The sequence below is a fragment of the Dendrobates tinctorius genome, unplaced genomic scaffold, assembly GCF_039654945.1.
Source record: "Dendrobates tinctorius isolate UK_male_01 unplaced genomic scaffold, ASM3965494v1 ptg000090l, whole genome shotgun sequence".
NCBI lineage: Eukaryota > Metazoa > Chordata > Amphibia > Anura > Dendrobatidae > Dendrobates > Dendrobates tinctorius.
The window spans coordinates 8,661,307-8,688,143 of record NW_027361758.1 but is presented as its reverse complement, the minus strand read 5'-3'; the positions used below and the strand labels follow the sequence as shown (position 1 = coordinate 8,688,143).

The window sequence follows — 26,837 nt, the reverse complement described above, 5'->3', positions numbered from 1 at the left end:
TTCAAGCATCTAAAGATTTCTCTAACATTTATGTTAATGTCCACCATCGGGAGGACACTGCACAGCAATAATCATGAGTGCAAAGAGAAAATCCAGTGCTCTCCACAAAGAACATTGCTACCCATCTGCAGTTTGCTAAAGATCACCCGGACAAGCAGATGGCTATTGGAACAATGTTTTGTTGATGGATGAAATCACGATAGAGCTTTTTGGTTTTAAATGACAAGCATTGCGTGGTGTTTGGGCCTGTTTTGTTGCATGAAGGCCTGGGCAGCTTGAGTTCTTATCAGCATTTTCTTTGCCTATGGCTGAATCTCAAGAGCTGCAACAAACCAATGTTCCAAAGCAGACAAGTAGTTCTACAAAAGAATGGTAAAAGTTAAAGACTTGGAATGGCCAAGTCAAAGTCTGGACTTTAATACTATTGAAATACTGTGGAAAGACCTAAAGCAAACCAGTTATAGGAGAATACCGGCAATAGACTAAAATGGTTCGAAAGCATTATGAGGGACAAATCAACAACTACTGAAAATGTTTAGAGTCAGTAATTGCAGTACAAGGGCGTCACCCCAGAAACTGAAAGCAAAGGTTCACACACTTTTCTACTCACACACATGTGATACAGTATTACTTGAAAAATGACAAAGTCCGATAGTTTTGATGTGTTTTGTTTGGTTCTCTTTATCCACTTTTGTAACTTGCGTGAAAATTTTATATACTTTCAAGGGAACCTGTCAGCAGGATTGTGCACCGTAACCTACAGACAGGGTCAGGTCGATGCCATTATACTGACTAAAATGTTACCTTGATTTATAAAATCCGTCTTGTAGTTGTTTTAATATGTATTTTCAGTTTTGCGTTAATTATATGCTCGGGCTGTGGAGTCGGAGTCGTGGAGTCGAGTCGGTGCTCATTTTGGTGGAGTCGGAGTTGGCGTCGGTATAAAATGGACCGACTCCGATTCCTAAAATATATAATAAATTGGGTACAGTAGTTCAATGCAGAATATGCTGAATATTTTTTCATAGGAATTTGGGAAAGTTATGAAATGTCCTATAAATGACTGTTCTATTCCTGATCTAAGGCTACATTCACACACAGCGTTTTTCCTGCGTTTTTTGAGGATGCGTTTTTCAGTTGCAAAAGTAAATCAGCTTTTTAAAAAACCGCATCACCTGAAAGGTTTTTAAGCTCATAGATAATGTTTTCAATAGCAAAAGCAGATTAGAAATCTGCTCTATCTATATATCCATTTATCCATATCTGTCTATCCATATCATATCTGTACCAAAAAGAATGAAAGCCGGATAGCACACAGACTAACACTCCTTTTTTTTAGCACCAGTCAGGTACACCTCATAGCTGCCCAAAAGGACACCCAGGACAGGCATTGCTCGTCTTCAGTAACATCAACATCAACTGATAGTTGGAATAAATAGACTGCATTCATCACCACATCTTCTTAAGGTGCAGGCTTTATTTTCAAGTGTAGGGGTGTGAAGTATGAGGTTCTGCAACAGCTGAGGTGTGCAGTATGAAATTCTGCGGAACAGTATGAGATTCTGCCCCCCCCCCTAGGTTTGACCCTGGCTACGCCCATAGTGTGAATGTAGCCTGAGGATCTAGGCTTTATCTTAGCCGAGATAAGTCATAGTGTGTATATATATATATATATATATATATATATATATATATATACACATACACACAGTACAGACCAAAAGTTTAGACACACCTTCTCAATCAAAGCGTTTTCTTTATTTTCATGACTATGAAAATTGTAGATTCACTCTGAAGGCATCAAAACTATGAATTAACACATGTGGAATTATATAATTAACAAAAAAGTGTGAAACAACTGAAAATACTGTATGTCTTATATTCTAGGTTCTTCAAAGTAGCCACCTTTTGCTTTGATTTCTGCTTTGCACACTCTTGGCATTCTCTTGATGAGCTTCAAGAGGTAGTCACCGGAAATGGTTTTCACTTCACAGGTGTGCCCTCTCAGGTTTAATAAGTGGGATTTCTTGCCTTATAAATGAGGTTGGGACCATCAGTTGTGTTGTGCAGAAGTCTGGTGGATACACAGGTGATAGTCCTACTGAATAGACTGTTAGAATTTGTATTATGGCAAGAAAAAAGCAGCTGAGTAAAGAAAAACGAGTGGCCATCATTACTTTAAGAAATGAAGGTTAGTCAGTCCGAAAAATTGGGAAAACTTTGAAAGTGTCCCCAAGTGCATTGGCAAAAACCATCAAGCGCTACAAAGAAACTGGCTCACATGAGGACTGCCCCAGGAAAGGAAGACCAAGAGTCACCTCTGCTGCGGAGGATAAGTTCATCCTAGTCACCAGCCTCAGAAATCGCAGGTTAACAGCAGCTCAGAATAGAGACCAGGTCAATGCCACACAGAGTTCTAGCAGCAGACACATCTCTACAACAACTGTTAAGAGGAGACTTTGTGCAGCAGGCCTTCATGGTAAAATAGCTGCTAGGAAACCACTGCTAAGGACAGGCTACAAGCAGAAGAGACTTGTTTGGGCTAAAGAACACAATGAATGGACATTAGACCAGTGGAAATCTGTGCTTTGGTCTGATGAGTCAAAATTTGAGATCTTTGGTTCCAACCACCGTGTCTTTGTGCGACGCAGAAAAGTTGAACGGATGGACTCTACATGCCTGGTTCCCACCGTGAAGCATGGAGGAGGAGGTGTGATGGTGTGGGGGTGCTTTGCTGGTTACACTGTTGGGGATTTATTCAAAATTGACGGCATACTGAACCAGCATGGCTACCACAGTATCTTGCAGCGGCATGCTATTCCATCCGGTTTGTGTTTAGTTGGACCATCATTTATTTTTCAACAGGACAATGGCCTCAAACACACCTCCAGGCTGTGTTAGGGCTGTTTGACCAAGAAGGAGAGTGATGAGGTGCTACGCCAGATGACCTGGCCTCCACAGTCACCAGACCTGAACCCAATCGAGATGGTTTGGGGTGAGCTGGACCGCAGAGTGAAGGCAAAAGGGCCAACAAGTGCTAAGCATCTCTGGGAACTCCTTCAAGAATGTTGGAAGACCATTTCTGGTGACTACCACTTGAAGCTCATCAAGAGAATGCCAAGAGTGTGCAAAGCAGTAATCAAAGCAAAAGGTGGCTACTTTGAAGAACCTAGAATATAAGACATATTTTCAGTTGTTTCACACTTTAATTATATAATTCCACATGTGGTAATTCATTGTTTTGATGCCTTCAGAATGACTCTACAATTTTCATAGTCATGAAAATAAAGAAAACTCTTTGAATGAGAAGTTGTGTCCAAACTTTGGTCTGTATCGTATACATGTACATGTATACAGTGTATTACATATTTACAATTTATTACAGTTTTTTGTGTTCTAAATTTGTATTCCAATAAATAGATATTATGTGCTATCTAAATATCTTGATTATTGAATCATAGAAATGATTAAATGTCTGATGTTAACATTGTACTACAATAAATTTTTCACTTAAATATAAGCAATATATGTGGGAGTCGGAGTCGTGGAGTCGGTGTAAGGGAAATTGAGGAGTCGGAGTCGCAGGTTTGGCTTACTGACTCCACAGCCCTGCTCCGGGGTGGCCTGTGGGGGTCTTCATGTGGTGCTCTGATTAGGTATTTATAATGCAGACTGCTGACAGGTCACTGATCCCCCAGTGACCTGCCCCCCCACTGTAACCTCACCCATGGCTCTGACTGGCACTGAGTCTGCATTGTGACTTGCTGTCAGTCAGGGCCGGGGGCGCGGTTACAGGGGCCTCTCTGTATACTCAAAGCGGTGACTGAATCAGCACCGCCCCCCATGACTGAAACTGAATGCTGGTGAGGGAGAATAAAAATCATTTTCTCCCCGCTGCATTCAGCTACGTACAGGCACCGGTCAGCATAATAATGCTGTTAGTCTGCAGATTAACCCCATATTTGCAGGTTAACAGTGTTATTCCTGGTGTAAGGTTCCCTTTAAGGTGAAAATTTATCAGAATGTGGAAAATTCTTAATGTTTCACAAATTTTCAAGCACCAGTGTACATTGCAATTGTGATGTGAACCCCACCCTAGGTAGTTTTGATAAATAAGATCTATTGCATCAATTATTCTGTATAGATGGTTGAAAAAAATAATGTTATAAATTGTTAAAAAAATTATATATTTAATGAGTTGCAAAACACATGACAGAATTTGTAATAAAAATTGTTAATATGTATATGTGTGTGTAAGTAATTAGCTACCTACCTACCTACATACATGCATACATACTCACACAAATATAATGGGGGTTTTATCAGCCAAGCTCTAAAAGCCTCAGCTACAAGAAGAGTGCAATGGTAATACGTAGCCCTTTGGTTATCGATCAGAGGAAGAATTGTTTGAGATGAGAATAGTGGGGCCAGGATGCAGCTTCTGGGCTCTATAAAGACTCCAGTAAAGATATTGATTACGGAGAGAAAAGCATGGAGTTCACAGTACAGCGCCCTCGCCTAATTGCTACACATGAAATACGTCAGTCCCTGAAATATTGACTTTCAGACTGTTCTTTATGTCTGTGACTCCTGTGTTCCACTGCTGTATATTTACATAGGATGTTTTCTTAAGGGGGCTTAAACTATTCTTCCCACTTCTTTTAAAGAACAAAAGTACATTTCTTTTTCATTTGGAAGACGTGTAAGAAAACCTATGCAAAATCTTTTTCACGTTTCGTCTATGTCCCTTTTGTTTATGTATACTGACATTTGCATGTCAATTGTGTGAAAAGGATTGTAGTCATCTCTTAGGATCCCAAGTTCCTAAGTGGTCTTAAGGCCCCGTCTCACATAACGAGATCGTTAGCGAAATCGCTGAAACATCAAAGGTTTTGTGACGCAACAGCGTCCTCGCCAGCGATCTCGCTACGTGTGACACATAGCGGCGACCGGCCGTCCTGCTGGATATCGCTGATCGTGCTCGAATGTCCTGGGCCATTTTTTGATTGTTGGCGTCCTGCTGGCCAGCATGCATCGCTGTGTTTGACACCGACGGGCGACCTCGTTGGCGACGCAGAACTCAGGGACGCGGGCGTGAGTCAGAATAGCTGCTGTGTGACAAGGTCCCAACGACCGCCAAGGTCGTTATACGGATCGCCGTATCGTTGCTGCATCGTTGAATAGATCTGCCTGTTTGACAACTTACTAGCGACCATGTAGCGACTTACCAGGTCGTATCGTTGTTGGGATCGCTGGAGCGTCGCTATATGTAACGGGACCCTTAGACCCTTTTCCTACAGACGTTCGAAAACAAGAATTTAGCAAACTATTCTAAAATGCACAACTCACCCTTTGTTTGTAAACTACACCCTTTCCCTGTGGCTAAGGGTGAATATACACATCCACGTGAAAGTCTGTGTGCAGCCCATTGTTTGTTTGTTTTTCTGTCGGACAGCACACAGACGCATTGACTATGCCCTACTCTGATCTTCAATATCAGATCAGAATAGGGCATGCCCTGAATTTCTCCAATCTCATTCTCAGATCCATGATGTTCATAGATGTGGGAATAGTTCTGTGACACTCTATGGGTGTATATTAAAAAAAATCAGACCGTAATGGCACATTTCACATGGATTTGTGAATGTACCCTAAAGGGACATAAAAAATTGGTCATTGCATATCTTTTATTCACACACCAATAATATGTTCTTTCAGATTTCAGTTAAAATATTAACTTCCTTGGTGAATACTGTGTTCTATATAATGAAAGATAAAAGGGGTATGGCCAGTTGTGGCTTTCCAAAAACACACACTTGGATGACTGACTGCATTTGGGCAGAGTTGGTCTAAAATCATCCTTGGGCTGCTCCTCCATCCCTTGTGCTTTACACTTCACCTCTGCATTTTGTGATTGACTCCTGTGCATTAGCACAAGTCCGTTGCAATCTAATCAGGTTATTTTATGCTATCTACCTATCAGTCTGCTACATTGCTGATGTTATTTCTGGATTTCTTCTAGACCAGTGTTGTGAAAACATAGAGGGTCTGCCACAGGAGGGAACATATTTTTCCGTACTAAAAATAGGACCACACTAGTGCACAAAGGTCACCAGTTAACGGTTTAATGCCTGCAGTCACATGTCCCCATTATACCGTGATGCTTTTTGATGAAACCTGACATAAGAGTATTTTACACTTCTGTTCTATTTTTCTGTGATTCAGTGGCCTGTGCATTACAATGCAGAAACACTGAGTGTATTGTAAAGTCAAGGTTAGAGGAGATCATATCATTGTTTTTTCCACATACGATTAGCTTTCTGTTGCCGCAGACATCACTATTAGAACCAAAGTAGATATTCCAGATGTGTGCTTTTAGCTGTTATTCCAAAAATCCATCTCTTGTAGCCCATCATTTTAGGGTCCTTTTTAGGACAAGTCCTTAATTTTTTTTTTTGCACTATTCTTCGTTGGTGTTTGTTTTTGAGTTTTTTGTGTGTAATTTTATTATGAGGAACTGGGAGAAAAATGTTCAGGCTGAATAATAATCCATGACATTCTCTAAACTGTGAGACACCAGCTAGGTGTTGGTGAGGAGCAGATAAGGAGGGAGTTTCACAAAGTGATCATATTCTGCACAGTCCTTGTTATGGAAGAAGCAATCTTTAGTTTAGCAGCCAATATTACTCATAATTTATTTTACTCACCATTATATAGAACCATAAATTTCCTCAGCACTTTATAGACATTACCACAGTCCCCGACTGGGCTCGCAATCTAAATTCCCTATCAGTATGTCTTTGAAGTTTGGGAGTAAAGCCCCCGTTACACACTGTGATATCGCTAGCAATATCGCTGTAAAGTCACCGATTTTGTGACGTTGCAGCGATATTGCTAGCGATATCGCTGCATGTGATACTTACCTCCGACCGGCTCCCCCGCTGGTTATCGCTGATCGCGCGAGAAGCTGCTGGACCATTCCTCGTCGCCCACTTCCTGCGGTGCTTCCTGCTGTGACGACGAGCGACGCGTGGAGCCGGGCGGGAGGACGCAGGATCGCCGCGTCTGACAGGTAAGTAGCGATCCCCGTCCCCTGCGATGTCGCTGGTGAGATCTGCCTGAGTGGCAGCTCACTAGCGACCACCTAGCGATTCACCAGCGATCCTGACTGCGTCATATCGCTGGTCGGGATCGCTGGTGAGTCGCTAGGTGTAACGGTACCCTAAACCAGAGAACCTGGAGGAAACCCACGCAAACATGAGGAGAACATACAAACTCCTTGCAGATGTTGTTACTCATTTATATAGCGCCATTAATTCCACAGCGCTTTACAGATATTATTGGCACTGTCCCCGACGGGGCTCACAATTTAAATTCCCTATCAGTATGTCTTTGGAGTGTGGGAGGAAACCAACGCAGACACTGGGAAAACATACAAACTCCTTGCAGATGTTCTTTCTGGGATCCTGAGAATTGAACCCAAAATTCCAGCTCTGCAAGGCTACAGTGCTAACCACTGAGCCACCATATAATATCAGGTTTTTTCATTATTCTACAGAGAATGGGGGATATTAAAAACACTGTATTAGGGCTTATTCACACATCAGTGTTTCTATGCCAAAACCAGGAGTTGAACTTACGGAGATCTATAGTTGAAAGATTGACACTTGTTCTGTGTTTTGTAGACCCTTCTGGTTTTTGCATACAAATGCTTATGAAATACTGATCAAAAATGTGTGACTGAGGCCTTAAAGGAATTTCAGAGAACATGTGATGTACCATGACTGATAGGGTCATGTGTACCATGCTTAACAGGTGCCATGTACCTGCAGTATTGAAAAGGTTAAATCTGTCATTCTGAGTTTACATGTTTCCCATCAGGAAAGCATGAGTGCAATATGAAGACTGTAGGATTATGCGATCTGTCCAGAAGGTGGAAAAATAACTCTGTCATATATCTGTCTTGTTTCAGGTTTCCCCAAATGACTTCCCAGGCAGTGATTTAAAAACCTGTAAGCGGAGTTCCTCGGGTCACTGATTCTGGCAGCTTTGGAGGGGCAGAGATTTTTTTCAAGATGCTGATTAAGGAATATCGCATCCCGCTTCCCATGACTGTGGAGGAATACCGGATTGCACAGCTCTACATGATTCAGGTTTAACATTTTCCCTTTTTTTTCCCCTTTTAGTGTAGTACTATCTGTCCTAAGGTAACTACAGTGATTGTGTGAACTTTCTGCCACATATTCCTATTACATTAACAATATAATAATAGTATCTGTTATGTGCTGCTTCAACCATTTCTCTTAATGTAGCCCTGCTGCCATTTGTTGATTGCATCTTCTGCAAATGATAGTTATTTCCCGTGTTACTCACATAGGAGTCACTTTAAATATTTTATTAGTATTTTATTATATCTTACTGGAAATCCTTCCATTATAACCATGGGTAATTAAAATGAATATGGCAGCCACAGTGAATATGAATATTTCAAGTAATTGGTGTTGTGGTTTCAGAGTTGGAGCCTGAGTTCATTTTTGTGTAATCCACATTTGAAAAGGTTTTAGATAGTTTGTGTGCTTCCTAAGGCTATGTGCACACGCTGCGGATTCTGCTGCGGATCCGCAGCGTTTCTGGCCCTGCGGGTCCGCAGCAGTTTCTGCTGCATTGTACAGTACCATTCTTTGCAATGGTAAAACCAAAAGTGCTGCGCACATGCTGTGGATTTTTCCGCGGGTTACAATCTGCAGCATGTCAATTCTTTGTGCGGATTCCACTGCGGTTTCACACCTTCACCATTGTGAAGTGTGAAACCGCAGGGCTAAACCGCAGACTAATCCGCAGGTAAACCGCAGGTCTTTTGACCTGAGATTTTACCTGCGGATTTTTACAAATCCGCGCGGAAAAATCCGCAGGACCAAAATCTACGTATGCACATAGCCTTAAGGGAAGAGATCTAAACCTTAAAGGGATTCTCCACCTTTGTTTTCATCTATCCACATAAGTAATGCTGAACTTCATGGTCTCTGATAGCTACACCTAGAAACAGATACATAAGTAGGAAACATATCATTTTTCTGTTTATTCTCTCCCCATATTTAGCTGCACACGTATGTTCATCTAGACCAGGGATCTCCAGCCTGTGACTTGGGAGCCACATGTGGCTTGCGCGCTCATTATGTGTGGCTCACAGCTGCCTGCCCGCTTGGTACATTGGCACCAGGTCTAGCAAACAGCTATGAGAGAAGGTCTCCAGATGGTGAGTGTTGTGAGCAGATCTGGATGAACATATACTGGCCTGGGGGTGAAGAGATACATTAAGTAAGTGCTAAGCTGGACATAGGACGATGCCTCCTGATAGAGGGGGTGCTAGAAGCTGGATGCAATAGCGTGGTGGGAGTGCGTAATGCAAAATTACCGAATGAGGATAATGTGGGAACCCCTAGATACAAGTATACTGCCTTGTTGTGATTTCTGTGGGAAAGCTTTGACTGTCAAAATGGGGTCTCTGGGGGTCACTACAGTGGGGGGAGGCAGGAATTGAATGTCTCTATTCTGGGGCACTCTAGATATGACTCTCAACCCTCTCTTACAGCTGAATGTGGATCTCGAGGTAAGAAAGGTAGGGGATCACTGATCTAGTCAGACATGTGGGAAGGTAGTTCAGGTAGGTAGTTTGGGTAGAATCACCCACAGGTGATGTATTACGTATACTGTATAATCCACATAGTAGGTAGTAATCCTACATTCTGTGCAGATAGACACCACTTGACTTCTATTTTTTTTGTTATGCCCCTTATAGTCCTATTTTAGCCTCGCAGGCACTTGATCTTCCTGGCCTATGGGATATTATTTAAGAGAGGAGAAGAGTGAGACTCCATGACTTCTAAAGAAACTAGGATCACCCAGATAACTCTTCAGTGTTAATTTACATAAAGCACTCACTTCTTTCTTGCAGATCTTTTTATGCTAAAAGGGTTAATTTAGATATTAGCATATTTTGAATCATATTATCATTGTGCATTACCATATGGTGGCGGCTTAGGGGTTGAAAATACCACTCTCTCCTCCAGTTAATCGACGAAGATCCTAAAGGAGGGACTCTATTAACATGGAATTCAGGAAAGACACTTGAATATGGGTTTTCTAAAACAAGTGACCTGGAGTTAGTGACATCACTGTGACATTAGGTACTCGGCCCACTCACTAAGTAATTTAATACATAGGCACAATGCATTGTATATCTTCACACAGTACTAATTAGATTACAGTCATATTGTATGATGCATGAAGGGTGCGGATTGGAGCAGGGTGCGGAGGGAGCAGGAGCGGGCCTCAGCTGCTGGCTCCATGGTTACGGTTGACATCAGAGTTCACAACGCCAACTATGCTGTGCAGGGTGTGCGGCAAGTATTGTCCTAAGCTAAACCCAGTGGATTGCTGATGTAGCCAGGTTTCCAAGGGAACAGATGCTGCACACGGATTCTGATGTGGTTTGTGCAACTATGGTAGTGGTGAGGAAAGGGAAGCAAAGAAACGAAATGGAAGCGTTAGCATCCATGGTCCAGATAGTGGGAGTCCTGATCCTCTCCCAGAATAGATCAGGAAGGGTTTATTTGTGTACCAGTCGTGTAAGACAGCTGTGCGAGGAGGAATTAATGTGGAAGTTGAAGGCTTACTGTTTGTTTAGTTGAATTTAAGTAGCATTTATTTTTTGTTCTCTGCAAAACAAATTAGGCTTTAGGCTATGTGCCCACGATAGCGTTTTTAAACGCTCAGGAAACGGGTCTCCTTCCCAGAAAACGCACGTTTTTTGCACTTTTTTGCGCAAAAAAACGTGCGTTTTTGATGTTTTTTCCGCGCGTCTTTTGAACTATAGGAAATAGCCAAAAATGCGGACCTAAGTGGAAATTAATGAACATGCTGCTTTTTTTTTTTACCGCTAAGCGTTTCCTTAGCGGTAAAAAACGCATCCATTGGCACAAAAAAGGCCAAAATGCATTAAAATGAATGGGTGCTTCTTTTACGCGTTTTTGATGTGGTTTGACCACAAAAAACGCATCAAAAGCACTTAAAAAACGCAACGTGGGCACACAGCCTTAATCTTGTATTTTTCATGTAATTTCTAAGGATGAGTTGCTTTTATAAGGTTTTATGTGGTGACACATCCTTTCTTTTGAAAATCTTGTCATCCCAACTGTAGTTAGCACAGAAATACTATTCTGTCTCTGACAACATTTTACAAAATTTAACGTTTCTGCAATCATAAAAGGGGTCCTGCTCATTATAGCTTTTGTTCCAGAATTTTGGTGTAAAAAGCTTTGAAAAGTCGCAAAATTTTGGCGCAACTCAAGGTTGTGGTCAAATTTAGCAACTTTTGCCATTCTCACACCATTTTTTCCCAGCTAAAACAAAGGTGGGCAGAGCTGGAACAGGACGGGGGGTGTGCCAACTGCTGCCCGTCAATTTCTTGATGTGCAGCGGAATTGGCTACTCAGGGACTGGAGTAAGATTTTTGGTGAGGGTCACACTGAGGCACATGCCACTTCACACCATGCCTGATTCAATAAAAAGTGTGAGCCCCCTGATTAATACTTCGCCAGATATATCTGAGAATTGGTGTTGTGTTTAATGGTGATGTTTAAATTTTGAAAATAAAGAATTTACAAAAAAAAAGTGTGAGCCTCACAATGAGGCCTGGGTCACACTTGCGAGCAACTCGCACGAGTCTCACATCTCAATACCCAGCACTGCCGCCTGCACTAGGGACCGAAGTGTGCGGCTGCATGTATCTCTATGTAGCTAAGTGCTCCTGTCCGAATGCCAGCGGCAGTGCCGGGTATTGAGATGCGAGACTCGTGTGAGTTTCTCGCAAGTGTGACCCCCCGCCTGAATCTGAGCCTGGCACACCACCCCGCCCCATCATCAAGACAGTGTGAAGATCACTTGGCTTGAAGAATTGGGATCAAAAGGTTTAGCCACTCAGGATTTCAGCTGATTCACAGGTTGCAATCCCAAAATTGTCTCACTGTATGGTAGCGTTTTCAGGAAAGGGTATTGTTCTTGGTAACCAATTCATTCTTTGCATTAAATTTGCTCTTGTAGGTCCCAATGAAGGCAATACAGAACTATACTACCAAGCCTTGTAAAAGCGCTCTTGCCAAATATTTTTTGAGAGAGTACACACTCGTGTCAGCTTTTCAAAAAACATACTTTACAAGAATGAATACATTATATAGAGACCCTGTCACTTGACATAAGTGTGATTTACTTATTATTATTATTATTACCTGGTGTAATTCCTGTGTGTGTTTTTCTGAATCTGGCATTGTTTTTCTTTTGTTCCTGTGCCTCTCCATGCCTAAAATATAGCCTTCTCTTCCCTGTGTGTCATGCTACTCTTTGTAGCCAGGTGGTTGTGGTCATCAACTCTGCCCCATGGGCATCCTCTTGAGGACTGCACCTCCCCTACCCTGGCATAAGAGCCTAGATTTATATGCAAGGAAGGGGGGACCATATATCTCAGGAGCAGTGAGGTGCAAGAGCAAAACAAAAAAACAGCTTAAAAATCAGAACAGTGGCATGCACACCAGGTAAAAAAAAAATCACATAGTTATGGTAGGTGATAGGTTCTCTTTAAATTTTCAATTTGCATTCCATAAGGAATGAGCTTCATAGCATAGATGTGGGCATCTAGGCTAAGTTCACTAGGCGTTTTTGCAGCATTTTTTTTTTCATTCATGTTTTATGGAAATTTTCATCTGATTTTTACAGTACCAGCAAAGTCTATAAAATTTCAGAAATCTCTTGCACACACATTGGTTTTTTTTGTCATCAGGATTTTGTGCTTTGCTTGGTTTTTTGCACAATAGAGCATGTTGGTTCTTTCAGCATTTTTCACCCATTGACTTGAATGGGTGGTGAAAAAACACACCCAAAACACTGGTATCAATCAGGTTTTGCTGCATTTTTTGTGCAAAAACCGGATTCTCTATAGAATAGGACTTTTTTTCAACACCAAACTTTATCAGCTTGCACAAGAGACAAATCTAGCATGCTAAAACCGGATCAAAAAAACGGGAAAAAAAAAAAACAAGGAAAACCTCCTTTTTTTTTTCCTGCAGCTTCTTTCCTACCAAGAGATCAGGTTTCGCTGCTGAAAAAACGCCCAGTGTGAACTTACCTGAAGCCTGATCTCCATTAGGCAGCAATATTATGTGTTATCTGCAAATGGCTGGAAACGATTTATTCTGTTATCTCATAATTAAATATTGTGCTTGTTGTCACTTGTTTAGCATACTTTATATACCTTTTATACAGATGAAGCGCTGAGGTTATCTTACTATCTTGCCTTATAAAAGAAGCCTTTTATATTGTTTAGTTTACACTATTAGAATTATCACATGATTTACTTTTGTATTGTATCTATACTATTATGCAGTTTTATATATGCAGCCCTATGCAGAGCATAAAATAGTAAAAATAAAGTAAATATGCAAATTGCCCCTTCAGAGAGCAAGAGGACTGTAACTATAGCGCCACCTATTGGAAGTAGCAATCCCTACAAGTCACTATGGACCCTTTAATGAGCCTTGACACATGTCTTAAGATAGAAGTCAATCCAAAATTTCAGTTTGCAGACATGGTGCTTTGGGGTTTTGCTCCTGGTAAATTAACATAGTTAATTGACAATTTCACATGCTGTTGTGCAAATGGAATAGACAACAGATAGAAATTATTGGCAATTATCAAGACACCCTCAATAATGGAGTGGTTCTGCAGGTGGGAACCACAGAACACATCTCAGTACCAATGCTTTCTGGCTGATGTTTTGGTCACTTTTGAATGTTGTTAGATGTGCTTTCACACTCGTGGTAGCATGAGACGGACTCTACAACCCACACAAGTGGCTCAGGTAGTGCAGCTCATCCAGGATGGCACATCAGTGCGAGCTGTGGCAAGAAGGATTGCTGTGTCTGTCAGCGTAGTGTCCAGAGACTGGAGGCGCTACCAGGAGACAGGCCAGTACACCAGGAGACGTGGAGGGGGCCTTAAGCCCCCGTCACACACAGCGATCTCGCTAGCGAGATCGCTGCTGAGTCACAAGTTTTGTGACGCAATAGCGATCTCACCAGCGAGATCGCTGTGTGTGACACTTTTCAGCGACCGGCCCCCCTGCCGGGTATCGCTGATCTTCCTGGAATGGCCAGGACATTTTTTTGATCGCTGGTCTCCCGCTGGCCAGCACGCATCGCTGCGTGTGACAGGCGGGAGACCAGCGATCAGCGAGCTGCAGCCTGGTAACCAAGGTACACATTGGGTTTCTAAGTGCCGCGCGGCCCTTAGAAACCCAATGTGTACCTTGGTTACCAGCTCCCTGCACCAGCGCGCTGGTAATTAAGGTACACAGTGGGTAACTAAGCGACGTGCGTCGCTTGTTACCCGCGTGTCGCTGTCCTGATCGCTGGTGAAGCTGCCTGTTTGGCAGCTCACCAGCGATCATGTAGCGACACACCAGCGATCCTGACAAGTTCACATCGTTGTCGGGATCGCTGGTGAGTCGCTATGTGTGACGGGGCCCTTAGGAGGGCAACAACTCGGCAGCAGGGCCGCTACCTCCGCCTTTGTGCAAGGAAGAATAGGAGGAGCACTGCCAGAGCCCTGCAATATGACCTCAAGCAGGCCACAAATGTGCATGTGTCTGCACAAATGGTGAGAAACCAACTCCATGAGGATGGTCTGAGTGCCCGACGTCCACAGATGGGGGTTGTGCTCACAGCCCAACACCGTGCAGGACGCTTGGCATTTGCCACAGAACAATAGGATTGGCAAATTCACCACTGGCGCCCTGTGCTCTTCACAGATGAAAGCAGGTTCACACTGAGCATGTGACAGAGTCTGGAGACACCGTGGAGAGCGATCTGCTGCCTGCAACATTGTTCAGCATGACCGGTTTGGCAGTAGGTCAGTAATGGTGTGAGGTGGCATTTCTTTGGAGGGCCGCACAGCCCTCCATGTGCTCGCCAGAGGTAGCTAGACTGCCATTAGGTACCGAGATGAGATCCTCAGACCCCTTGTGAGACCATTTATTCAGAATGGTCTATCGCCTCAACACATTAACCTAATCTTTCCCTGTGTGGCACAGCCAAAAGTTTTACCATAACCAGGTTCCTTGCATCATGTTCCCACATGCTTTATGCATCCATTAGCCCCCTGTGTCTGTACTGTCACACACTTAATATTATGGCTGGTCCATACAATCAGGGCAACTGTTACCACCCACCTTTCGTGTCTACCTCTTTCCTCATAGACTGTAAGCTTGCGAGCAGGGCCCTCATTCCTCTTGGTATTTGTTATAATCTACTGTATGTGATTATTGTTATGCTGTAATGTCTACTGTCTGTACAAATCCCCTCCGAAATGTAAAGTGCTGCGGAATATGTCGGCGCTATAAAAATAAAATGTATTATTATTATTATTATCTTATTGTGAAAAGTACAGAGAAGCATCTGATACATTTGGGACAATCTTTAACCCCGAATGCTCCATAACAGATATATTTTTCATAGTTGTTTTAGGCTCAGCTCAATGCATTGGGGAGCTAAACGGCAGAAATGTGGCTTTTACACACAGCTAGGGATAACAGGACACCTAGTGGATTACTATGCCTAACAATGGCCACTGTATCTGACTTGTGCAAAAAGCTATTAAACCCTGTCAGAGGAAGGGTCTAACGGTCTGCCTGTCAGTTTTATGGCAGTGTATTAAACAAGCGATCAAGAAATCAGATGTTCCAGTCTCCTGGTGGGACTAGAAAAAAAAAAGTTGAATTAAATGTTAAACAAAAAGAAAGAAACAATACTTTATTGTGCAAAAAAAAGAAACAGAAAAACATACGTAGTTGATATTTTCATGTCAGTAACAGACCAAACTTTAAAATTCTTTCATTATTGCAACTGCACAATAAATATATATAAAAAATAATAAAACTAAATCCGTGTTAGTACTGCAGAATGGTAGCAATTAAAGCTTCATCTCATCCCATGAAATACAAGCACTCACATAATTTTGTCAACAAAATAATACAAAAATTATGGCTCTTAGAACAAGGCCTGTTTCACCTGTCAGTGACTCCGGTATGCGTAGTGACAGTTTTCTCACTTACCGGAGCCACAGACGTGTGAAACAGGTCTCTGACAGGGTTTAATAGCTTTTTCCACAAGTCAGATCCAGTGGCCATTGTCAAATGAATGGGTCTATGCACATGTCAGCGTGCAAATGTTTTAAGGCTGTTGGAGGCACATATTCATGGCCCCTCACCCGCCAGAGAATAGTAGCCCACACCTGTTAGTTTTGCCAAGTTGGTTCAAAATATGAGGGGGAGACCCCATGTCGTTTTTTTTTCATTCATTCTTCCCTGTTCGCGCTGTTGCCAGCAGAGCAGGGAGAATGACAGCCATGTTCAGCACCACATGCAGGGGAACAGCGCTTACTGTAACGCTACTTCCCCGGCGGCCGTCCATGTGGTCCTGATGCTGCACACGGGCAGCACACGTGTGCCACACGGACACGGATATCTCTGGTACCGTGTTTTCCGGTACCGGAAATATCTGGATGTGTGAAATCACCCTAAGTAATTTTTCACACTAGGGCAAACACTTGGCAAACATTGCAACTTGCTGCATACTACCAGTGCGTACTTTGCCAAATATTTGGCAAGCTGCACTACAAACCGAAAGTTTGCCCTAGGGTGGAAACCCCCTTTAAAGTAATGTGCCAACAAAGCGACAGTGATTCTGCAGTTCAGATTAGCTGGTATTTGTAGTTAAGAATGACACATCGCAAAATCATTGGAGAATGCGAAGATTATGCAATGTGAACCATCAAGGGGCAGCAGCGCTACCAATATCCATTCCTAACACTGCAGCTGCATTTTTATTCCCTGTTCTTCGAAAATTCAACCGTGAGGATTAACGAAATTATAATAACCGCCAGAATGTGGTACCTTCTCCTGATCTATATCTGTATGCACCAGAGGGTGCGGAAAGCTCAGTGAATGGAGTGTATTTGACGTCAGATTTAATGATCACAAAAGAGTCATTAATGAAACCCAGGCTGATTCTGGCTGCCGAAGGAGTGGGCTGCTGCTAGCGTGGCTTCTTATTTTCCCCAATTATTATTATTTTTATTCTTCATATTGGCAGCTGAGCCCGAATAACACAAGTGAGAGAGATTCTATATTTATATGTTGCGCTTGAAGCAGATTTCATGGGTTGAAACACTTTGTATCTGTATTTAGCCACTCAAGCAGAAATGGCTCTAGAAAATGAGTTGAATGTTAACCCACATATGGGTACGAGGGTGTGAAGTTCACTCGCCTGGAATCTGTCCATTTAAATTAGCAGATTGAAATAGAAAGCTAAATTTAATTCCATCTTGTAGTAAAATTTAAAAAAAAGAAGGGTGCTATCATATTGTAATGAGAAAGGTGATATGGTTGCGAGAAAAGTCACCAGACATCTCTTATCTCCAGGAGCTTATCTCCAGGAGAACATGGCTCTCCGCTGCTCCTAAATCGGACATTCCTGATTGACACTTCCCCCAACAATCAGTTGTCTGGGGCACCCATAAACATTAGCCTCTCCGGGAACTCGTTGATATTGGCTGTTTCAGCCGACATTAGTCTAATGTATATGGGACCTTAAGGTTGCCCTGTGACCATTTTCTGTTCAACCAGACCAAAATTTTTGTTTGTAAATGGCCATTTGATCTGATTTATATCAGTCTTTCCTGCCAGAAATTTGATCTGACCGTGCTTAAAGTATACTTCTCATTAGGATTTTATACCACAAACTAATAGCTTGTACAGTGACTTTCAAAAGTATATTCACCCCATGGCTTTTTACCTATTTTGTTACCTTACAACCTGAGTTGGAATATTTTTGTAATCCGATTTGTGATGCATCAGCACTAAATAGTCTAAGTTGGTGAAGTGAGAAACATATAAGCATACATTACATTTATGGGATCAACTAACTAAAAATTGGCATCTGCATATGTATTCACCCCTTTTGCAATGAAGCCCCTAAAAAAATTCTGATGCAAGCAAAAAAAAGAGTAAAGTACTGCAGTGCGCAGGCGCCGGACATCTCTGACCTTTCCCGGCGCCTGCACACTGCAGTACTTTACTCTGCCCTCAACAGGGCAGATATAGTATGCCTGCGCAGGAGCCGAGGGAGAAGCAAGGAGAAGGACATCATCGTATGAAGATGGGAGGCGCCGGACTGGACTGCGACACCCACCGCCCCCGCCCCCCGGTGAGTATATTCTAACATGTTTTTCTTATCTTTCAGGTTTCATTGGAAGCTTATCTACAGCATTACAGAATGCTGTAGATAAGCCCCTGATGGCGGTGGCCCCAGCTTATGGGGCAAAAGTGGGGTGACAGATCCCCTTTAAGACTGTGATGGTGCAGTTATGCACAACTGGTATCAAATTAACCTATAGAAAAAAGGAGAACATAAAATTTAAAGGCAATCTTGTCACCGGGTTTTTTTGTGCCCCATATAAAACAGCAGTATAATCTAGGGAAAGAGACCCTGATTCCTGGAATGTATGACTTACTGGACTGCTTGATGCAGTTTTGATAACATCACTGTTGTATTGTCAACAGGTCTACCATTTCTCTGAATGATGAGCTCTATATATCGCCGCTCACACCACCAATTGACTGCTTTCTGTGTACACTGTGCATAGGCAGAAAGCTGCCAGTCAGTGATGTAGACTGGCTTATATAGAGCCCATTATGAAGTGATAATCTCCTGCCGATTTGTATTGTAACTGCAGGAAGCAAGTAACACATCGCTGGAATCAGGGTCTCTGTCTCTCTTCACTGAACTGCTCTCAGATTAGTTGGCAAAATCTTGGTGACCTGACCTTTAAATCACATTGCACATGTCGTATTTTAAATAATAAAAAAAGATAAAACAATGATGGATTTTCCTTCTATTTTTCCTCATTCTTTTCATAAAAAATACCATGGATCAAGTAGAATAAGCAGACAAAAAATGATATTTACTGTATCGTACTTTAAAAAAGTTCCTCCAAAAATATATAGCCCCTTTTACAAAATAATAAATAAATCAGACCACATTCTGCCACCGTCAACCAAAAAAATATGTATTTGGCATCACTGTAATCATACTAACTCATGGATTAAATGGAACACAAGTTGTTAAAAGCATGTTATTTATAAAGTCCTTGGTGTAATTAAAAGAAAAGAAAACACAATGGAGGATTTGATAGTTAATGTAATTCTCTGCCCTCTACAAGAACCCAGGAGTGTCTCCAAAACACAGAACTGGTGCAATTAATGATGAGCGAGTGTGCACGGATAAGGTGCCAGGATTGTCTGCGAGACATGCCGCTGCGGCGAATCAAGCATTTTTTTCGAGCACATCGAAAATACTCGATTAGGAGACGAGCATGCTAAGATAACACCATATCTGAGCATGCCCACTCATCACTAGTGGCCATCTTTCAATGATAGTTTTTCTCTGTATTTTCCATTCCTGGCTTTGGCATACGAACACAAATGCAAAAACTGACCAAGTAGTGACGTGTGAATGAGGCCTATGGCTACTCGTTCGGTTTGTATACGGGCTGTGATTTTCTGATCTTTAGTCAATTTGGAAATCACAGCCTGTACATACAGTGAAATGCAATCTTATGCTGCCAGCCTGAACTAGGAATTGTTGCAACCATACAGGCTCCAAGCAATAAATAAGAGTACTTTGGCCTAGTCTAAACAATTAAAAAAATTTCTTCTCTAATTTAAGGCAGAAGTTTCTCACTTAAACTCTTGGAAAGCCAGAAACCGCAACTGGCATCTAGATATGTTCCCCCTATAAGTTTAGAACACAGCAGAAGAAACTAAGCACATTACTCTATCCAAATGGTCCATAATCTGTTGTATTGTATTGAGTATGCTCAGAAATCGACGAATCCTTGAAGTGCAAAGTGCGTGGGCTGGGGGGATTCTTATGTCTGCACTCACATAGAGTCACTGCAGACATCAATATAGACTGTAAAACCTCGTTAACACAATCATGCACGTGTAATCTGGAATCTCTTCCATCCACTGGATCAAAAGCAGAGTTTCAAATGGTGGCTGTTTGGTTCTGTCATTCATAGACTATACTGTGAGTTCTGTTGCATTAAGCTATGTCTTGTAGGCAGATCTCATTACAATCTTGTTCCCATTCCAGGAAATAGTTCCCTGCTACTTAGAAAGCTTGAGTGGTATGCCATTACTGTGACTTCATTATGTCTATATACAGAGAAGGCATCACAAGCAAAGCGTTCACAGATATTTTTCTGTTGTTTGGAATTGACATTCATTCTATTTAGTAATAAATCTTGATAGGGCTTGCATACTGAGCACCCACAAAAAAACTAAACTTGAACAACAATGGTCCATTTTTTTTTTTTATTTTAACTACAACCTGGAAAGATTGTTATTTTCCAGATTTTTAGAATGTCATATAGTGTAAACTATATGATGGAATTCAAAACTACAAACAGGAGATTAACACTGCCCGGTTTGGTGCCCACATGAGATCTGCTCCAACCACATCCCAAGCACTGAATAGCAGCTTACTGTCAATATACAATGTACACAGAAAGCTGTGGTGTGGGCGAGGGCAGCTTTCTCAGCTGTGCTACATGGTTTATTTAAAAATTCTGATTGTATCACAGCTGCTACACCCAGTAAACTATGTGATTTATTGCTAGAATTAGGGTCTTTTTTCTCTACATTATGCTGTTCTGGGATAAGGTAGCAAAAATCGTGACAGATTCCCTTTAAGTAGGGATCTAGTCTTTAGTATACACTACTGACGAAGGCAGCGCCGAAACGCGCGTTGGGGTGGACGCAGGTGCTGCTGTGTCCCCGATATACTTATCTGGGTATGATAGATCAATCATGCATGATTATATTGCTCTCATGATGTCTTAGGGCTAAATTTTATAAGGAATGGTACTGTATGCATTCTTGTTACCCTGACCTGTTTAATACTGTCATCTTTTATGGGCAATTGATCTGGTCTTCAAATATTTTGTGGCTTTATACCATTTTGACTCTATACATGATATGACTTTCCGCATGCATCTTGCGTCTTTTGGATGTTTTTGACGCACCTATGCACTTTTCTCTCCCTCCCACTTGTGTTTTTGATGTAAAAATTAAATAAAGTATTTTAAATTTGATACTATATTCGGACCTGTCTTGATTGTTTTTTCTTGCTCCTTCCATGTTTATTGTTTTGCGATTGGTCCTGTAATTGTCCTATACATTAGCACCATCATGACTGGTTTCTTGTACTTGTATACTTTTCTAAACATGGTGCCTTATGCTTTGCTGAGTATTTTTCTCTTAGTGTACACTAGTAGTGAAAGTGAACATGGCTCTCCAATGTAAGATGCTAAATCATTTTGTTTTTTCAGCAATATTCATGCTTTGGTCCTGTAGTCCCTTCATTATGGATACAAGAATTGTAAAATAAAGACACAGTTATAAAGAAGAAAATGCTGTGCATAGATGCTTTACAGATCCGGCTGTCAGTCCAAGTGCCGGAGTGTGTTTATAGCTGCAGCTCATAGTATAATGAGCGGGGCTGTGAGCGATGACTGTAATCGCTCCCTGCACCGCCACTTTGACCGAAATTTTTTGTCTCCTAAGAGGAAGTTCATTTTCTCCAAGTAGATGTGCTTTCAGTAAGGCGGCCAGACGGCATTGGAATTCTGTTTTGCTGTAGATTAATCCTTTATATGCAGGTACATATCATTTTCCAAGGTGAGAAGTTCCCTTTAAGTATGTATGTATGGGAGATAACAATAAAGTCTGAACAGAACTCATATAACACTTATATTGGACGGGGGACGTCCACCATTTCATGATCGGGACCAATATATCCCCCATAGGACACTCTTATTCAGTCTAGAAACACCAGATACTCACAGAGTAAATGTCCACATCTTATCTTGTATGAAAAACATATACAAGTTTATTAAATAGAACCACAATTCAGCATATGTAGTACACTCATTAATATGCGACAGAGGGTCTTAACAATAAGGACAGAAGGTAAACACAAAGTACTGTGTGTCCAGACATCATAATGTGAGGTGGGGGAGCAAATAAGTAACTAATTGTTTAAAATATAGTAAGATACATGAGGTGCCAATTGCAATTGCTGAATAAATACTATCAGTATTGGAGAACCTCTAGTAGTCCCATTACCATTTCAGCACAAACCCCTAGCTGATATTAAATAGCATCATTATTGCACAGTTTGCTCTCACCCATAGTGCCTCAGCCCAGGAACACGCGGTACCGCAGCCCCAACGCTCTATTTCTGCGTTTTTGAATGTACTTGCACTCCATGTCCATTTGATTGGGGGCACAATTACTCTCCTCTTCCCCTTTTTTCTCCAAAGCTCATTTGAGATATTGTGATACCGATTTATATTTTGTGACATTCATGTAAGGGCACCTCCCCCTTAGATATCATATTATTGCCTGCACGATCGCTCCATGGTTGTGTGGTTTCCCAACTGTTTATAATACTTATTTCTTCATTTTCCACATGTGGACATGTTTGTACTGTAACCTGTTTTGTTTATGTGACCTTAATAAAATTTTGCATTTTATGATAAACAAGACATGTGATTTTTCCTAGTCCATATCCATATATTTTACATGCAGGTGTTACAGCTCCCTATGTTTTCCATGTAATATGTTTCTGTAGTATGAAGTATTATACTGGGACTATACATAGTATTGCGCTATTCAATTTCTCACAGGTAATGGTGAGGGGCTCATTATATGGTTAATGTGTCACTGTTGTAGCATCAGTAACTCAATTTAATTTTTATTTTATTATAGCAACAAAATGTAATAAAACGTCTTTAACAACATTTTAATGTAAGAAAATATATACATTGTGTGTATGTATATATACAGTGTGTGTGTGTGTGTGTGTATATATATATATATATATATATATATACATATACAGTACATATACAGTGCCTACAAGTAGTATTCAACCCCCTGCAGATTTAGCAGGTTTACACATTCGGAATTAACTTGGCATTGTGACATTTGGACTGTAGATCAGCCTGGAAGTGTGAAATGCACTGCAGCAAAAAAGATTGTTATTTCTTTGTTTAATTTTTTTTTAAATTGTGAAAAGTTTATTCAGAGGGTCATTTATTATTCAACCCCTCAAACCACCAGAATTCTGTTTGGTTGCCCTAAAGTATTAAGAAGTATTTCAGGCACAAAGAACAATGAGCTTCACATGTTTGGATTAATTATCTCTTTTTCCAGCCTTTTCTGACTATTTAAGACCCTCCCCAAACTTGTGAACAGCACTCATACATGTTCAACATGGGAAAGACAAAGGAGCATTCCAAGGCCATCAGAGACAAGATCGTGGAGGGTCACAAGGCTGGCAAGGGGTACAAAACCCTTTCCAAGGAGTTGGGCCTACCTGTCTCCACTGTTGGGAGCATCATCCGGAAGTGGAAGGCTTATGGAACTACTGTTAGCCTTCCACGGCCTGGACAGCCTTTGAAAGTTTCCTCCCGTGCCGAGGCCAGGCTTGTCCGAAGAGTCAAGGCTAACCCAAGGACAACAAGGAAGGAGCTCCGGGAAGATCTCATGGCAGTGGGGACATTGGTTTCAGTCAATACCATAAGTAACGTACTCCACCGCAATGGTCTCCGTTCCAGACAAGCCCGTAAGGTACCTTTACTTTCAAAGCGTCATGTCAAGGCTCGTCTACAGTTTGCTCATGATCACCTGGAGGACTCTGAGACAGACTGGTTCAAGGTTCTCTGGTCTGATGAGACCAAGATCGAGATCTCTGGTGCCAACCACACACGTGACGTTTGGAGACTGGATGGCACTGCATACGACCCCAAGAATACCATCCCTACAGTCAAGCATGGTGGTGGCAGCATCATGCTGTGGGGCTGTTTCTCAGCCAAGGGGCCTGACCATCTGGTCCGCATCCATGGGAAGATGGATAGCACGGCTTACCTGGAGATTTTGGCCAAGAACCTCCGCTCCTCCATCAAGGATCTTAAGATGGGTCATCATTTCATCTTCCAACAAGACAACGACCCAAAGCACACAGCCAAGAAAACCAAGGCCTGGTTCAAGAGGCAAAAAATCAAGGTGTTGGAGTGGCCTAGTCAGTCTCCTGACCTTAACCCAATTGAAAACTTGTGGAAGGAGCTCAAGATTAAAGTCCACATGAGACACCCAAAGAACCTAGATAACTTGGAGAAGATCTGCATGGAGGAGTAGGCCAAGATAACTCCAGAGACCTGTGCCGGCCTGATCAGGTCTTATAAAAGACGATTATTAGCTGTAATTGCAAACAAGGGTTATTCTACAAAATATTAAACCTAGGGGTTGAATAATAATTGACCCACACTTTTATGTTTAAAATTTATTAAAATTTAACTGAGCAACATAACTTTTTAGTTTGTAAGATTTATGCATCTGTTAATAAATCCTGCTCTTGTGTGAAGCTTGAAGGCTCTAACTTATTTGCATCTTATCAAACCTGCTAAATCTGCAGGGGGTTGAATACTACTTGTAGGCACTGTATGCCAGAGCTGTGTATATATATATATATATATATATATATATATATATATATATATATATATATATATATATATATATATATATATATATATTAGCTTGAGGCTGCATTTGAAAAAATCGAGCTAGGGTCAATGCTGAGAACTAAAGTCAGAGACTTCTCCATCATGCAGTACCACCAGTTAGGCATCTGATTGGCTCCAGATTTATTCTGCAGCAGGATGACAACCCTGAACTTACAATCAATGTAAGTAAAAGCTATCATCATAAAGAAGAACCAGGAGTCCTGAAAGTGATGACATATGGCAACTGATGCTGTTTTGAAGGCAAAGGATGATCACTGTACAGTTTTACCAGTTTTTAGTATTCATCTAAAATCTTGCGTTTGTGCTGAGTCTACTCCTAAGACGAAGGAAGTGATCTGCTAATAACAATGACCTAATCTCATCTGGTATGTCAGTATTTCCTAACCCTCTCAGGACGAAGGTAAGGATATTATTAAATGCTTAAGTTTGAAGAGGACCTGACACAAATCAAAAGTGACCAGTTTTTGCTCAGATTTTGTTCCCGCTTATCCTCTTCAGTTTTGTTTGGAGAAAAAAAAATACTTTCATCAAAATGGCGCCTCATCTCGTTCCGATAGATGCTACTGTGCCGATGACATTTTGCTAGAGGAAAAAAATTGGCTCCATCAAGATGGCGCCTGTGCAGTAGCATCACCATTTTGATGGAGACAAATATTTTTTTTTCCTCTAGCAAAATGGCGCCAGCGCGTTAGCATCTATCACGTTCCGATAGATGCTACTGTGGAGGTGTGCTGCTTCCATCTTGATGGAGCCACATTTTTTTTCTCTAGCAAAATGGCATCGGCGCCGGCACAGATATTTTTTTTCTCCCCACAATACTATATGACTAAATCATAAATGAATACATGCACATTATCCATTGTATCATGTTATAGCCAGCGCCTGCCTGATAAATGCTATTTTTTTCCACACAATATTATATGCAGTATGTAAAATAGGAGGCAGGTCACTGAGGGATGTCATAAGCCCATAAGGATGCATATGTAAGCAGAGCACCACATAAAGACCCCTCACAGGCTGTCTCGGAGCTTGAGAATCTCATTGACTGAAAACTACAAATAAAGATTAAACAACAACCACAAGACAGATTTAATCAACCAATGTATCACTTTAATCAGTATAACAGCGCCGACCTGACACTGTCTGTAGTTTACTGAGCACAATCCTGCTGACAGTTTTCCTTTAAGTACTAATTTTTATAGTCTTTATCAAGGGGGTGGTACTCGCAGGGTAATAATGCTGAGAACCAAAAAGCACCATCCCTCAGTCTTGTGAACCACACCTCCTTGTAAAAATCACAGAAATTAGCACTAAATAAAAAGGCCCATATCGCATATTTCTCGAACCTTATGGCAGATTTAGAAAAAAAGGAAAGGAAAGAATACTCAGGAGAGCAGACAGTGAAAACCAAAAAAACTGGTGACTTTTAATTTGATGACAAATCTATAACCTATTTACCCCAAGGGTGGTTTGCATTTTAATGACCGGGCCAATTTTTACAATTCTGACCACTTTCCCTTTATGAGGTAATAACTCTGGAACGCTTCCATGGATCCCGGTGATTCTGACATTATTTTCTCGTGACATTTCATGGTAGTGGTAAAATTTCTTTGATATGACTTAAGTTTATTTGTGAAAAAAAAAACAAAACGGAAATTTGGCAAAAATTTCGCATTTTTACAACTTTGAATTTTCATGCCCTTAAATCACAGCGATATATCACATAAAATACTTAATAAGTAACATTTCCCACATGTTTACTTTACATCAGCTCAATTTTGGAATCAAAATTTTTTTTTGTTTGATTTCTCATTTTTACAACATTTTTTTCAGGGATCACATCACATTTGAAGACACTTTGAGGGGTCTATATGATAGAAAATACCCAAAAATGACACCATTCTAAAAACTGTACCCCTGAAGGTGCTCAAAACCACATTCAAGAAATTTATTAACCCTTCATCTGATTCACAGGAATTTTTGGAATGTTTAAAAAAAATGAACATTTATCGTTTTTCACAAACATTTTTATTTCACATCCATTTTTTTTATTTTCCCATGGTACCAGCCTGGTA

The 26,837-nt window shown here is 41.3% G+C and overlaps 1 protein-coding gene across 13 annotated transcripts in view; it reads left to right on the top strand.

Moving 5' to 3' along the window:
* Positions 1–26,837, top strand: part of PITPNM2 (phosphatidylinositol transfer protein membrane associated 2) — a 525,412-nt gene that overhangs the window by 227,296 nt on the left and 271,279 nt on the right. For all 13 annotated transcript variants that reach the window (XM_073586075.1, XM_073586064.1, XM_073586063.1 and 10 more), the window contains one exon: positions 7,973–8,153. In XM_073586075.1, the coding sequence (XP_073442176.1) occupies positions 8,076–8,153 (78 nt within the window). In that variant the 5' untranslated portion in view covers positions 7,973–8,075. The remainder of the gene's footprint in view (positions 1–7,972; positions 8,154–26,837) is intronic.